General features: G+C 43.0%; 1 protein-coding gene across 1 annotated transcript in view; it reads left to right on the top strand.

The window, feature by feature from the left end:
- The first annotated feature begins 1114 nt into the window (after window positions 1-1114).
- TMEM87A (transmembrane protein 87A) overlaps window positions 1115-15953 on the top strand; it is a 52662-nt gene continuing 37823 nt past the window's right edge. Inside the window, exons 1-6 of the mRNA XM_019519070.1 lie at window positions 1115-1232; window positions 7331-7428; window positions 9608-9724; window positions 11959-12012; window positions 12126-12182; window positions 15816-15939. Of these exons, the coding sequence (XP_019374615.1) occupies window positions 1130-1232; window positions 7331-7428; window positions 9608-9724; window positions 11959-12012; window positions 12126-12182; window positions 15816-15939 (553 nt within the window). The 5' untranslated portion in view covers window positions 1115-1129. The remainder of the gene's footprint in view (window positions 1233-7330; window positions 7429-9607; window positions 9725-11958; window positions 12013-12125; window positions 12183-15815; window positions 15940-15953) is intronic.

Genomic DNA, 15953 nt, shown 5'->3' with positions numbered 1-15953 from the left:
GGCCGGGGCCGGGGTGCTCCGGGCCGTGCGGCCCCCCAGCCAGGGGCTTGCGCGCCCCGGGCCGGACCGGCTGCGTTGCGGGGGCCGGTGTGTTTGGGAGCAAGGGCCCAGGCTGCTCCTCCGGCCTCTTGGCCGCGCTGCCCTGCGCCGGGAGGGGCCAGGGTGAGGTGGGAGCCGCTGAGGAGAGGGGCTCTGGGGTGAAGGCACCTGTGGGCTGCAGGGGGGAGGCTGCGCCAGCGCCTACCGCGGGGTGATGTGCCACTGGTGACATCTCATCTCCTGGGACTGGCGAGGTGCTGACGTCCCAGTGGTGAAGGGAAGGAAAAGGCCCAGCCCAGGAGGGGAAGGGCTTCCCCTAGAGACCCTGGCGTGGATTTATCCCTTCCACCAATGTGTTTGGATCCTCTGGAAGAAGTAATGTCCCTGGGAAAGATTCGACGACGCTTCGAGTTGTGAGAAATGCACGCTCCCTCTGGCACCCTTGAGGTTTTGGCTTAAATTCACTGGATGACCTGGGTTACTAGGAATAACGCCACAAATTGATTGAGAGCAGGTTCAGGTTGGACATCAGGAGACTACTTTACAGTTAGGGCTGCCGGGCTCTGGAATGGGTTCCCAAGGGTGGTGGTGCTCTCTCCTACCTTGGGGATCTTCAAGAGGAGGCTGGACAGATATGTGACTGGGGTGATATGACCCTGGCAACTGTTCCTGCCCAGGCAGGGGGCTGGACCTGATGATCTGTTTAGGTTCCTTCTGACCCTAAGTACTATGATACTGTGATATGACCCAAGTTAACAGTCCAGCTAGTTTTAAGGACAGGCCCTGTTTGCAGAGGGAAGTGGAGGGCAGGTGGTGGGGGGAGGGAAGGGGAAGGCAAAGAGTAAAGGGGGAAGGCAAAGAATTGAGGATCTTTTTATCAATCATAAAGAAATAAAAAAAAAGGGGGGGGGAACAGGCTGATTTAAAAACCAAGCAAAACAGGAAGAAAAGACAACATTGGCAAATCCCCTTTGTAAGTGCAGCAGGAATTGTGTGCCCTGTTGGAATTGGGAGTGGGGAAATGCTGGTCAACCAGGTTAGTTGCACATGCTGCAGAGCATGGTTTCTCTTTACGCCATTGGCTTCTGTAATGGTACTAAACCACCTAAATGTTTCTTTTGGGTCTTTGCAGGAGAAGAAATTTTTTAACTTTGGGAAGATTCTCTTCAGCAACACCACAGTTGTCCTGAATTGTAAGTGGATTTGATGGGTGATCATAGCAGTCCCACTTTTAATTATCACACGGGGGAAACAGTTGGATGAAAGTGCTCATTAAACTGTACAGCATCTCAGTTTAATAATTATTGAACTGGTTGCATTGATAGATAATCTCCTGCTAATTGATGAAGTTTGGGTGTCCATGATTGTCTGTTGTTAGATCTGTCAGATGCCTTGGATACCATTGATTTTTGAGGGGGTGTTAACTTGCATAAAAACTGCAGTAGGGATGGAAGGTGCTTCTCCATAACATGACTTCTGGTGATCATGATGAGGTGGTTTCCCTTCTTCCATCTGGAGGGGTGGAATGGGCAGATCCTCGGAGGCAGAGTCTGGTGGCAGGGGTGCCCTGCCCTATTCTGGGTGCACAACACCAGGCCAGGTCGGAGGTTCAGTCCTTGGGGGATGGTGATTGTAACTCCTGAAGTGGGTGACTGGTTCTTAGTGGCTATTACTGGAGGAGCTTGATGGTTGTGAGGCTCCCTTCTTTCCTGGAGATACACTCATAAAAAGGATAAAGGGAAGTTGTTTCTTTCTTCTTTGGGCTCTATGTATATCAGGCTGCAGTCTAGGTAAGAAGGGAGCTGTAGTACTCTCAGTATGCTGATGACACTCTGCTGTATTGCTGTCTTTTCAGTCAGTGCTGTTGATAGTCAAGGCAAAAGCTTGAGGTAGGTTGGCCATGGACAGGAGCCTTAGGCTGAAGCTCAGCCTGGATAAAGCTGATATGAACCTCATATGAAGGGATCTACCTAAATTGCGGCAGAAGTTCACAGCACATCAGTACCCTTAATTTTGCTCTTTTCGCCACATTCCCTGCCCTCTTGCCACTGAGTGGTTGAGGGGCAAAAACTGTGACATTAATTGGCTACTTGAGTTGGGGGTGGGGGGAGGCACAGTGAAAAGGTAGCTTCCTACTCATATGTTGTAGGAAGTAAATGGATGATATGGTTGAGCTGTTCTTTCCTTCTTTAAAGGTGTGTTCCCCACCTTATGTTACCCATCTTCACAATCTATTTAATCTGTTGGAGGATTACACAGGAACCATGTTAACACTTGATCTATAATATCCTAAGTGAGGTGGAACATTGTTACTTGAGGCCACCTCCTCTTGTGCTACATTTAATACATCTGTGATCAAAGGAGGGACTCAAACTGACAGCGCTCCCCACCTGGATAGAAGGAAGAGACAGATAGTAGAGCTATTTAACTGCATGATGTGTGTGGTCCACTGGCTGACACAACATTTGAACAAGACCTGGGGGTCACGATCGACCAGAAGATGAACATGAGCTAACAGTGCGATGAAGTTGCCAGCAGGGCAAATAGAACTCTGGCGTGCATCACCCAGTGTGTTGCCAACAGATCCAGGGAGGTGCTTCTCCCTCTCTGTTTGGTGTTGGTGAGGCCACAGCTGGAGTAGTGTGTCCAGTTCTGGTCACTGCACTTCAAGAAGAATGTGGATAAGCTTGAGGGTACAAAGAAGGGCCACCCATATATGATTAGGGGCCTGAAGGTTAGGTCCTATGGGGAGAAACTCTGCGAACCGGGCCTGTTCAGTCTGAGGAAGAGAAGGCTGAGAGGTGACTTGATAACCGCCTACAAATAAGTCAGGAGTGAGCATCAAGATCTAGGGGAGCAACTCTTCAGGAAGGCAGCTTCAGGGATGACAAGGACCAATGGGCACAAGCTAATAGAGGGAAAATTCAGGCTGGACATAAGAAAAAACTTTTCTCTGTAAGGGTCATCAGAATCTAGAATACATTCCCAGCAGAGGTGGTGCAGCTGCCATCCTTGGAGGTGTTCAAAATGAGGCTGGACAGGCACCTTGTTGAGCTCATCTGAGCCCAATGACTTCTTGCCCATAGCAGGGGACCAGACTTGGTGATCTTGCAGGTCTCTTCCAGTCTGTTGATTCTATGATTCTTTGTATCAGCTCTGTAGTAGGCTTTCTCCACTGCTAGAGTAGCCCAAGTCTATCGAATTTAGGAGCATGCTGCAAGACAGCTCCTTACACAGGTTGCTGTAGAGGCAAGCCTTTGTGAGAAATGAATATGTGGAATAGTGGTGGTTGGGGTTCTGAGTTTGACCTGATTTTTGTTTTCAGAATTTGTGGTAGGGCACTTACAGACTTCATAGGTGCCCTGTTTTTGCAAAAATCTAAAAATATTAATTTATATGGTGGTAGCATCTAGAAATCTAACCCTTATGTACTGCAAGACTGATCATGAAGTTTCATTTGAAATAAATGAGACAGGGTCAGAAGAAAAACAAAGGTCCAATAAGTGAGCCAGTTTGTCTCTTGACATATGGCAGGTCTGTGGCAGAGCTAGTAACAAAATCCAAGTCTTCAGATTCCTGGTCTGATGCTCTATCCTAGACCACATTTTTGTTGACTGCTGTGGTGGATCTTTGGTTCTTGCAGTAGTATGTTTGCCCTGAGATTATATTTCAGCTGAAAATTAACAGTTTTGTTTCTGGTACCGTATGTCTTTGATTTCCATATGTTGTTAAGATGAGGGGTGTAGGTTGCATCTGTGTTGGTCTAAGGACATAGGCAGACAAGGTTCTTCGGGTAAATCTGATATCTTTTATTAGACCAACTAAATAGTTGGAAAAAAAATTTCTTAGCACGGCTTTGGGTTTAAAAACCTTCGTCAGACTGAGGAAGCATCTGCAGTTGGTGTGTGCTCTTCCTGGATGGAATGAATAGTAAGGAAGCCAGAGGCTGGTATGCATGCAAGAAAGCCAGTCAGTGAAGATGTAAATTCACAGTTGGTAAAATTCACATATTCACAATCAATGAAAATGTAACTTCTTGCATGCATACCAGCCTCTTCCTTACTATTCATTCCATCCAGGAAGAGCACACGCCAACTGCAGATGCTTCCGCAGTTTGACAAAGGGTTTTTAAAACTGAAATCGTGCTAAGAAATTTTTTTTCCAACTATTTAGTTGATCTAATAAAAGATATCAGATTTACCCAAAGAACCTTGTCTACCTCTTGTTAAGATTAGGGAATGCTGTGAAAGGCTCTTTTATTCTTGATGTTACCTCTGTCTTGAGGTCTCCATTGGTTAGTATGGCACTTTCAAGATATTTAAATTGTTCTGCTCCTTTGAGATTTTGTCTTTCTCTAGTCTACAGCTATGCCAAACAGCAGAAACAGAAGATAGCCCTGTTTCACTCTTACCCAAAGGAACCATAATATGGTTCTTAATTTTAGTAGGTGCATTATATTTATTTTCATCCTTGAAGATGGAACACTTAACTCATGGTGATCATTTGCATAATGGCTTAACGTGTGACTAATTTTTAAGGGCACCATTGTTCAGCCTTAAACTAGTATTTTTTTTCCTAACTGAAAAGGGCTTGCTTGTGATTATCTGCGCCCTCCTAATCTGAAATGAACAGCCCTGATGAGGGCAGGATAAAAGTCTAGAAATGTAGTGAGGCAATGCAGTGTTTTATAGCTGTTTTATCCCCTTCTTGTGTAGCTTCTTGGTTGCTTGGCAAATACAGCTGTGGCTGTATGAGTAAACAGAGTAATTGTTGTCTATTTTGTTTCTATTTGTATTCATACTGTCAGATTCTGTTTATCAGGGTTTATTGTGGGAGCAGGATTTGAAACAGGACTCGATGTGATAAAATGCTTCTTGGATTAATAAAGTCTTAAGTATTATCTTTCATTCTCACCATACAGTCATATTTTAGGACTCAAAACTCAAACTATTGACTTGTGTAGGTCAATGTCTGTTAAAGAATGAGATGAAAGAGAGGGGTTTTTTTTTCTGGGTTTTGATTTAAAAAAATAATGTTCAGTCTAGTTATGTGTTGCCTTGTGGGGTCAGGCCAGCGTTCAGGATCTCGATATCACACTGTTAGACAGGAGGGCATGATGTACAATTGCACATACACAAAAATCAATTAGGTGCACACACACTCTAGGTGCATATACCTCCACCAGGTGCGCACACACTGCTGCCTAGGCACATGCACACCTATCACCAGGTCAAGCTCATACACACTATACACACTGAAAATTAGACAACAATCTGTTGTCAATACCCGCACACTCAGCACACATACATGGTTCGCTAATTCGTGTATCATGCACACAACAACTAATATATATATATTCACCAGTTCACACACACACCACCCAACTATACATACAGATAGGTGAGTTCCTAACTTGGATGATACAGTATGTATGTGTGTGATTGGGGGACTTTGGATACCTGGGGGAAGGTTAAGGTGAGAGAGAAAGTGTAAGGAGTGAAAGTTGCTGGAACTGGTACACTAGAGAGAAGCTGGCTGAGGAACTGAGGCTTGGGGATACTTAATGTCAAGTGTCCCCAGGGTTACTTGAGGTTATTGGTGCAAGGGAAAAAACTCAGTGGCAAGGAAGAGACAGCCAGGAAAGAGAGAGAGGCAGACAGCTGGGAGCTTGGGGCTGGAAACTGAGGCAGACAGCTGAGAGATTGGGGGGCAGATGAGTGGTGGCAAGGAGGAAACAGTCAGGAAACAGACAAAAACCCAACTCCAGGTTTCAAAATAACTGGTTTATTAAACAGACAACACACTACACAGCCCCATGAAGTTATTGGTTCCCACACACACAAGCACTCACAATGGCAGCAGGAGAAAGAGACTCATTGGAAGGGTTGGAGTCCAGGTAGGGAAGAGAAACAGAGTCCAAGTCCTTGGTTGAAGAGAGGGTGGGGGTGATAGCTACCTATCCAGGCTGAAAAGGGGTCTTTGTCCAGCAGGTGTTGTCCAGAGCGGGGTTGCCGGCAGGGCCTCTGGGTGGATAGGTGGTGTGGCATGGTGCTGGTCCAGATGGAGAGGGCATCCCAAGGAGTCAGTCTTCACTACCCCTTTCTATGGGGCAGACTACCTATGATCTCCTATGGGGAGGGCATGTCCAGGCAATGTCAGTCCTGTTCTAGAGGGTTCCAGGTGTTCATAATGAGCATGTGCAGCCTTGGCACAATGGTGGGTTGCCTCATCTTTTGTTTCTTGAATGCTGAAGGTGGTTCCAATGGCTGGGTCGTTGGTCCAGGTATTGGTTTTGATGGTTCAGTCATTCAGAGGGAGCTATTTTTGGACCTACTGCCATTGTCTCTCAAGCACCCTCATTCATCCCTATTCATTCAGGAGCCAAGTTACATAGGAAGGGTAGGTATAAGCCATAGGTTACAACACACTTGCCCAACAGGGCATGGGGACAAGATGGGAATAAGATGGGAACATGACACACAAAATGAATACTTGACATCACTCATGCCAATCCACATTGCAGGCCTAAATCATACAATGTTAATATGAAACAATAAAAATCAGTGCACAAATGACAGGAATACAACACAATATAAAACAGTAAAAATCAATACAAGCATAACATAACACTATTGACAATATAAAAAAGGGCTTATTACAATAATAGTATACAAGAACTTATCATAGGTTACCTAGTACTAGTAATCACTTATAAGGGAAAGAAAGGGTAGAGAGAAAGTCAGAAATGGTTAGGGGAAGGGGAGGGAATGTATTAAAAAAAGAAAAAAGAAAAACTGGGTTTTGGTACATATGGATCATTAGATCTGGAGACTGCTTGTTAGCTTATTGCATTTAAAAAAAAGGATTGGTTTTGATGTTAGCTTAACTGGATGGATTAAGTATATTTAAAGTAGCATCTTAAAGTATTTCAGAGTCACAAGAGCTGTGCTCTGATATTTAGTTTAAACTAAGTGATACTACCCATACCTCTAAATATCCTTCATTATAGTTTAAAATTGTAATGATGGGGGTCGGTGCTGTTGCTCTTCTTTGAGTTTACATTTTACAAGAACTGTTATTTATTTGCCTTAATACCCTTGTGCAGTTGCATGAGCAAATAATTACAACATCTTTCAGGAAGTCTAGTGTAATTCTGTAACAGGGCTGAATGGAATTCTAGTCTCAATGTACTTCCCTTCTGTCATGTGTGGTGCTAGTCCAGTAATATCTAAGGGGAAAACTGGGCATGAATAGGATTTATGTTTTTTCCCCTCTCTTGTGTTCCTTGTAGTTGAAGGAGATGAGAAGGCTTGCAATCCTTCCCAAAGTTACAATGTTACCTGGTACTTAAGATACTGTGATTGCTACAATGAAATCTTCAGCTTTGGGGTAAGGACTATCTGGAACAGTTTGGGGTTTTATAATCGGATGATTTAACAGATTTGGGTTTATGTATGTTGCTGTTTTTCTTCACCTCTGTCATTCTGATCTACCCTGGTTGTGGCAAGTTCTTGGAGAGGGGAAATTTGATTTGAGAAATGGTCCATTGAAGTCAATAGACTTCTTTTTTCATTGACTTCAGTGGATTTTGAATGAAGGTTGTGTGTGTTTATACCAATAAGCTTCCCCTTAAATTCAGAGTGTAAAATAATAAATGCATAAATCTAATCACTCACACCCACACCCAACCCATATGGGGAAAAAAAAGAAAGAAAACTTGTGAGCATTCTAAATAAGAGCACATAATTAATTTCATTATTTGCCTACTTTCATTTTGTCCCTTAGTTCATTTGCATTTCAGTGGTCTTCATTTATATAAACACACAGGTCCAAAGCCAACTCCACCTTTAGGTGGGTAAGTAGCACTTTAGATGGGGCAGACAGCAGTGGGATAGCTTCTGTTTATTTCTTCTGATTACTTATCTGCAAAATGCAGAAATGCCATTGGGGATAGGTGCGGGAACCTGGGATTCATCTATCTGAGCCTCAGTCCTGCTGGTTGCCTGTCCTCATGGTCTTATATACCTTCCCTTCTTTGCCCCCAGTGGACCAGCTTCAGCAGGAGGGGTAGAGAGTGCACTTGGTAATACCTCGCCTGTAGCCTCACAGTTAGAACACTGCTGAGAAGTGGGAGATATAGGTTTATATTCTCTTTGGCTGACCTGGATATCCCTTTTCCCTCTCCCTCCTCTCACATCTCCCTGACATGCATGGAGATTATACACTGAGGAGTGTAAGTGACTGGAATGCATCTTTCTGAGCAAGCTTAGAAAGACCTGCCAAGTTGTGCAGGGGATACATAAGCTCTAAAAATCTAAATAGCTCACAATGATACACATGCAGTTTAAGTTAGCTGCGTAGGTGCTATTTTTCCATCCAAAGAGAGTTGGGTTTGGGCCATGTTGTTTTTCAAATACAGTTTAAAAATACAGCTTGTTTTTACAACTTTTATAATGTGTTTTTCTTGTTAGTTAACTTTCTTCGTCAGGTCAGTATTTTTAGGGACCTAATTTATACTGAAAAGTATCAACTCTGTGAGGATTTTAATAATTTAGGGTTCAATCATGCAGACTCCGGCTTGTGCTTCATTTTAAGTGTGTAAGTTGTTTTACTGACTTGATGAAAGCTATTCACATGATTGAAATTACCCATGTGTTTTCCAGACTGACCAGTCAGTAAGCAACAATGTTGACATTTTTAGCCAGCAGCACAGTCTTGTTTCAAGTGCAATGCTAAGGCTAGAGTAGTTAACTATAAAGTAAGTAAGCTTTACACTTAAATTCCTTTTATATGACAACAAGCATTCACTGCTTTTGATGTATTATAGTAAGTGTTTATATTTTAGAGTAACTTTCATTTGTACAGCTTTTGGGCTGTCTGGCATTAAAAACTGCATTTACAGGACTATGTAAGAAGCTAATTATGTGTCAGAAATTATTACAAAATTATAGAGAAACTGGGTTGCAGCCCTGTTTTTAGATCATTGAGATTTCAGTTATGAACTGTCTTTTAATCCCCACTGTAAACATACTTATGTTTGTGCTTATACAGTGAGCATGTTTGTAACACAAGGGAAGGGAAACTTCATCTTATATGTATTAGATAGGATGTGAGACAATTATTTTATGTGTCCTATTAGAATCTATTCAAGGATATTGGCATGTCAAGAGAAATTATGCTGCTTTCTACTTCTTCCAACTCCGTGGGTTCCTATGTGCTGGAAATCTAGACTTGATGAATCAAGCCTGCTGGAGCACAGAAATAAACGCACTCCAGCAGACTGGCATCACGTGCATTAGCATCCCCATGTGTAAAAATGGCAATGGGGTGCTTTGAACTAAAGCTTGTTCAATGAGCTTTAGTCCAAAGTGCCTTACCACCATTTTTCAATGTGGGGGACGCTGATACACATGCTGCTTGGGCATTTTTAATTAAAAGTGTTTGCTAATTAAAGCCACCCCTAACCCCCGTCCCCCTCTTCCCGGGGCGCCTCCTGGAGTATGTGTAAAAATGCCTCTTGAGCTAAACTCTCAAGATGCCAAACTAAGGCATGTTCTGTGTCTGACAGGATGAACAAGTGGAATATTATTTTGGGGCCACGTCTGAGGAGCGTTCTGGTTGGTCAGGGTCCTATGCCATGGCTTCGCTCTTCTTCCCCAACTGTTCTGAGCTCTTCAAACCACAGGTATCCGTGAAGACTTCTCAAACTTCTTTTCTCTTACAGCATGTGCAGATGAAAGAGGTCCTCATATTTGATATGGTTCCTACTGGAATAGTTGAGCTTGTTGCAGCTACACTTGTAACATTAAGAGATAAATACCTATCTCAGAAAATTATTTTTCTTTATCTGTGCATAACAAGTAACAAAGAGCCAAAACAATTACAGCCATGATTTCTTGGGTTTGGTTTAACTGTTGTTCACTGTTCAAAATCAGGTCCTGAAAAGCAGATTTAAAAGGTGTTTTGTGATGCCTTTTATTTTGGCAATCCAGTTCATTGGTCCTACATTGCCAGCCCAATTCACATTGCAAGGAAGGGTGGCACTGCACATGTGCACAGCTAGAGTGGGAGGCCACTTTGGGAGCTGTGGGAAGCACTCAGTAACCTGAGCTTTACACTTCTTTTGTTAATAAAGTCCTCTTCCTTTTTGCCAGGGAGAGTTCAAACTAACATTTAAGTTAGGTTAAAGAATAACAAGAGCTGGGTATGGAGATTATATAAATACTGATAATAAAATAGAAAGTAGAAGGTACAAAAGAACATGTGAAGCATAAACCAGCTTAGAAGGGGAAGAGGGGGCCCCTGTAGGAAATGACACATGGAGGTATATGGTTTGCAGAAGAGCATCAGAGAGCATGTACAAATAGCAGGATATAGACCAGCTGTGTCTTGCCAAGGGAAACAATACAATCCTACCAATATCAAAAGTCAGTGTACACACTGTTTGTTTAGGAGTTTGGACATAAAGCATTCAAGGAGAAAAGTGCAGTGTGGCATATAGATTAAGACACTAATGAACAATAGGAAACTTCTCATAGATGCATAATCTGTGACACTTGGAAAGAAAAAAAGCAGAATTAAAGGTGGCTTAAAATTGATTTTTAATAATGGGCTTCTTTCTCTTTCTGGCTTTGTATAAAAATAGCATGAGAGAGTTTTTTGTAACACGCTGCCTGATTTCACCTTTTATATATAAAGAAATGTCAATATTATTTTTCCTGTTATTGCTTTTCAAGACAGCTTGAGGGTCTTGGCAAGACAGGGGGCGATCCTGAGCTCCCCCTGCACTGGCTCCCATGGCTGTGAGCCCTACAGTTGGGGCTCCCAGTGCGGGCAGCATTCCCTGCACTACTCCCACTGCAAGCCTTACAGCTGGCATGTGCTGCAGGGCTCCCAGCAGAGGAAATGCCCCTGCTGTGAGCCTCGTGAGGTGCAGGGCTCACAGCAGAAGCAGTGTGGTGGAATGCTTCCTCTGCCACAAGCCCCACATGATAGGGGGTTTAGTGTTTTTCCTGTTGCTGCCACTGTGAGCCCCACACCCAAAGATGCTGCCCCTGATGTGGGCCCCGGTGCGAATCTCCGGAGGTGCAGGGTTTGCAGCAGTGGAAGCATTGCCCCCCTGCAAGCCCCACTGCCCCTGCTGGGAGCCCTGCAGCCAACAATGCTCACAATGCAGGGAACACAGCCTCCACTGTGAACCCCACTGAGCCCTGTCAACTTCTGGGCTTGCAGCTGTAGGAGCTGGTGCGTGGGGAGCCCAGGATTGTAATCCTAGGCTCCACTTGCACTAGCAATAAAGCGTGATGGGATCTAATATGTGATCCCACACAAGATCCCATTGTGCCTTCCTCTGCATGTGTAGAGGGGCCCTAAGATGCATTTCCTTGAGCTTCTTTGGAAACCCAGTCTAAATTTTTAACAGAACACTTGTTTCTCCCAAGTGTATAGCAGTTTAGTATTAATTAAAAAGCAGTGATTTCCCCCCCGCCTCAGTTGATCAGCTTTCATTATCTTGCTATTTAGTAATTGTATTAGTTCTCCAGTCACCAGCATCTCTTTCTGGGCAGGCAAGACCAAATTTCTAAAATTAAACAACAAAAAATTCAAACCACCAGAAAAAAAGATTTGCAGAAACAAACCCACCCTTCAAATCAATTGATTTCCATAGAAAAATACACATGATTCCAATTATTTTCTTGGAAAAAAACAAAAAACAACAACCCCCACTCTGTTCTATGAGTAATACAGTCTCTTACAAGGACAGTTCTAAGCAGGAGTGCAGAGCTTTCTCTAGTAGGGAAAGGATTTGAGCTAGGTAGAGAAGAAGGCTCAAACACTAATTTCAAAGTGCTCTTTTTTTGTAACTCAGCAGTTTTTATGCTGTTGTAATTTTTCATTAATACTTTTTTCACCCTAAAGATGTTCTACAAAGAATATGTTCATCCAGAACCCCTCTCAGGTAACAAACAGGAGGTAATGACTTTTCTTTGGTATGTATGTTTTTTTTTTTTTTACTGATAGGGGGAGGGTAAAAATTCTTGCATTCTGACTAATCTCCTGGCTTTTTTCCCTTCTCTACCTTCAAGAGTTTAAAAGATAAGAAGGAGAACAGTGCAAACCATACGACTATGGCAGAAAAAACTGTAAGTAGCCTGAGAACATGGGGTATAAGGGTAGTGTGGAATCTAGTAATCTCATGTGAATTTTTTTTTCTGTTTGCACGAATTCTTTATAATATGTAGTTTGAGTATGAAATAAGATAGCAATACCAGAATTTTATTAAACATAGCTATGTTTTAGCTTTGACAAAATGTAATATGTGTGATAATTTAGTGACTATAGAATAACTATGAGTGAATCTCATTTTTCATAAGAAATATTTGTTAACCCTTTATTCATTGTTCTTTTTGCATCTGAAAGGTCAGACTGTTATAAACTGAATTAAATGCAAGCTGCTTTTTAAAAATTTAACTCAGTAAATATTGATATATAAAGTATGTCTCAAACTTAACAATTAATGATAATTTAGTTTTATCTAATATTTGTAGTATTCAAAGATTAAGCTTGATTTAATATTGATATACTTACTGATGCATCAGACGTAACAAGCTAGATTAATCATTAAAAGTGTAATCTGCTCAATACTTTTGATGAATATTGCATTCTACCCCAACTAGAAATAATTGTTTTGCCGCAACCTCAAAGGTGCCTGTCATGCAAATACCTATGCACGTGCTTTACTTTACACCCATTAATACTATGATTGCATTCAGTAAAGTTAAAGTTTATATGGCCCTTTCAGTCTTTGTGCAACTGATTTTCAACACCGCACAAACTGAGGAGACTGTTTCAAAGTTTGGCATATGGTAAATAAGTTCTCTGTTTTCTTGTAATTTAAATAAGGGCCTTGTTACATGGTAATTTTGGAGCTCTTATCCCCTGGATTGTCCACAGTTAACTCCTTAAAGTAGATTAAATGCTTGTTATTTTGTACAAAGTTATTCCACTCCAAGGCAGGATTATCTCTGATCTGCACTACCCAGCTCCTGTTCCATTAAAATGTGGATACTCCTCATAGATGTGCTGCCCAAGTTGAAGTAATCTAATATTCTAGGATCTCTTGTGTCCACACCTGTAGAGCAGGGATAGAAGCCTTCCACAGCTCACCAGCCCCCTACAGAAAACTCTCAGCTACAGCTCCTAGTCCTTCTCCTGCTTACCAGGCATTTAGTGGCAAGTCGCAGTTGTGCAGGTGTGGGACATTCAGAGAAGGTTTCTAGACTAAGGGTGTGACTGCCTGGTGGGGAGGCTGTGCCAGAAGCCGGAGCGGGGCCGCCTTCACTTTTCTGCTCTGGATGTTCCTGTGGCTGTGAGAAGCCTGGGAAAGCTCCTGGCTGGCCTAATGCACACCCCATATACCCTCAAGCCCTTTTCACAAACCCCACAGCTACACCCTCTTCCTCACACAATCACACATCTCACAAATACCACACACACAGCTCCCCACAAACCCCATACCCACCCACCCATACCCCACCGAATCCCTGCACACCCCACACACTGTACAAGAGTAAGACTGCATTTTGAGCTATTATGCAATCACTTCTACATATACAATACAAACACACAAAAGCAGGGAAAAGCGCAGACTCAGGGGCGATCTGGTGGCCACCTATAAGTTTATCAGGGGTGTTCACCAGGATCTGGGGAAATGTCTGTTCACCAGAGTGCCCCAGGGGATGACAAGGTCAAACGGTCACAAACTCCTCCGCGACTGATTCAGGCTGGACATAAGGAAGAACTTCTTTACTGTCCAAGCCCCCAAGGTTTGGAATAGACTTCCATTGGAGGTGGTTCAAGCACCCACTTTGAATGCCTTCAAGACACGTTTGGATATTTATCTTGGTGGGATCCTATGATCCCTGCTGACTTCCTGCCCCTGGGGCAGGGGACTGGACTCAATGGTCCTCCGGGGTCCCTTCCAGCCTGAACATCTGTGAAATCTATGAAACTCCAAGCTTGGACCAGTGGCTGACTGACAGGGCTGGGGAGGGGGCCATGGCCCCCAGGCAGCAGCCCTGGTGGGGTGCTGCTGGCCAGGCCCTTCAGAGTTCTTATTGCACGATGTGACTTTTTAAATATTGCTATGAGAAGGGGGTAGTGGGGAAGGGTGCAAATGCAAGCATTGGCCCCCGGGTGCCAGAGACCCATGGTACGTCACTGGCTTGAACTAACACTGATCAACATTTGTGTGGCTCATAGCATAAATTGTAACAAAGCCCTAATATTCTTCTACTTCTATTAAGTGTCTTAATTCCAATTCTATAATCTGAGCATAAGATAGTGTTTAATAGACAGCATTATCTTGGTTTTAGTTTTTGTAATTGGGTAATTTCTTAAAGAGAGGAAGCTTGAAATTCTTCCGTACTAAAATGGTTCAATGAGAAACTATAATGAAAATTAAAAAATGTCTTGAGGCAGACTTAAATTTGGGGACTGTTTTGCCATCATCATAAGAGCTGTCAAATGTCAGAGGAATTTTTTTTTTTTTATATGGGTACTGTTGTACTTAATTTTGATTTTAGGGCCATGTGGTATAGACGGAATAAATTGATCGGTGAGACTATTCCAGTCTTTAATGCAAATGTATTAAACACTTAAGCAATATCGAAACTCTGAAACAATATATAAAGGTATTCTTACTTGGGCCTTCCAAATGATGCACAATGACTCAGTTGGCCAGGTATTGTCATGGCATCAAGGGTTGCAACCGCAGTAGCCGGGTGTTGTTTGCTTCTCTGGCTTCCAAAGTGTTAAGCTTCTTCTTTGGCTATTTGTTACGTGTGACATCTTTTTTACCCATATGATTAACAAGGTTCCATGTATGGTTATGGGACAGGTTCCTGCCAGTAACCCCTTCATAGCAGCTGTCCCCTGTTACTCTGTTACCCATATCCTGTCTTTCAACTTTCTTATTTCTAAGTAGGTCATTCTTATTGCTAATAAGACAGTGTAACAAAGACATCAACAAAGCCAATTGCACCTTATCATGCATTAGCTGATGCATGACCAACAGAGCAAGGGAGGTGATGCTCCCCATCTACACGGCACTAGTCAGGCTGCAGTTGGAGTACTGTAACCAGTTCTGGGCGCCGCACTTCAAGAGGGATGTGGAGAATCTGGAGAAGGTCCAGAGGAGGGCCACTTGTGTGATTTAGTGGCCTCCATACAAAACCCTACGAGGGGAGGTTGAGAGATATGGATCTCTTCAGCCTTCACAAGAGACATCTGAGGGGAGATCTTGTAGCAGCCTATAAGTTTATCAAGGGAGGACAACAGAGAGTTGGAGATGTGCTATTTACCAGAGCATCCCTAGGAGTAACTTGCAATAATGGGTACAAACTAGTGGAGAGTAGATTCAGGTTAGACATTAGGAAGAAATTTTTGACGGTAAGGGTGGCCAGAATCTGGGACGGGCTGCCAAGAGAGGTGGTACTATCACCTAACGTGGAGGTCTTGAAAAGGAGGCAAATAGGCACCTGACTGGGGTCATCTGACCTTGGTCCTTTTCCTGCCTGGGGCAGGGGGTCATACATGATGATCCTTCAGGGTCCCTTCCGACTCTACAGTCTATGAATCTATGAGTGTTTGCTTTAGATATGAACATAGTGTTTGGTCAGAATATTTTCTGGAGTCTCACTAGAAGTGTTTACTGTTGCACTGATCTGATTTGCTCTGTATTGTCCTCTGTCTATATCTGTGCATTTCATTTTTAGGCAAGGAATGCTTTGATCAAAACGTGGCGAGATGGGCCATATATCTTTATTGTGCAAATTGGGATTATGGCCTCGAAAGAGTCTAGTACAAAAATTAAGAGGATGGAGAAAAGTACACCCTCATCTAATCCTGAAGAG

This window comes from Gavialis gangeticus, unplaced genomic scaffold, assembly GCF_001723915.1.
Source record: "Gavialis gangeticus isolate Ggan-Ray unplaced genomic scaffold, GavGan_comp1, whole genome shotgun sequence".
NCBI lineage: Eukaryota > Metazoa > Chordata > Crocodylia > Gavialidae > Gavialis > Gavialis gangeticus.
The sequence above is the reverse complement of the archived record's forward strand: the minus strand, read 5'-3'. Positions and strand labels throughout refer to the sequence as shown.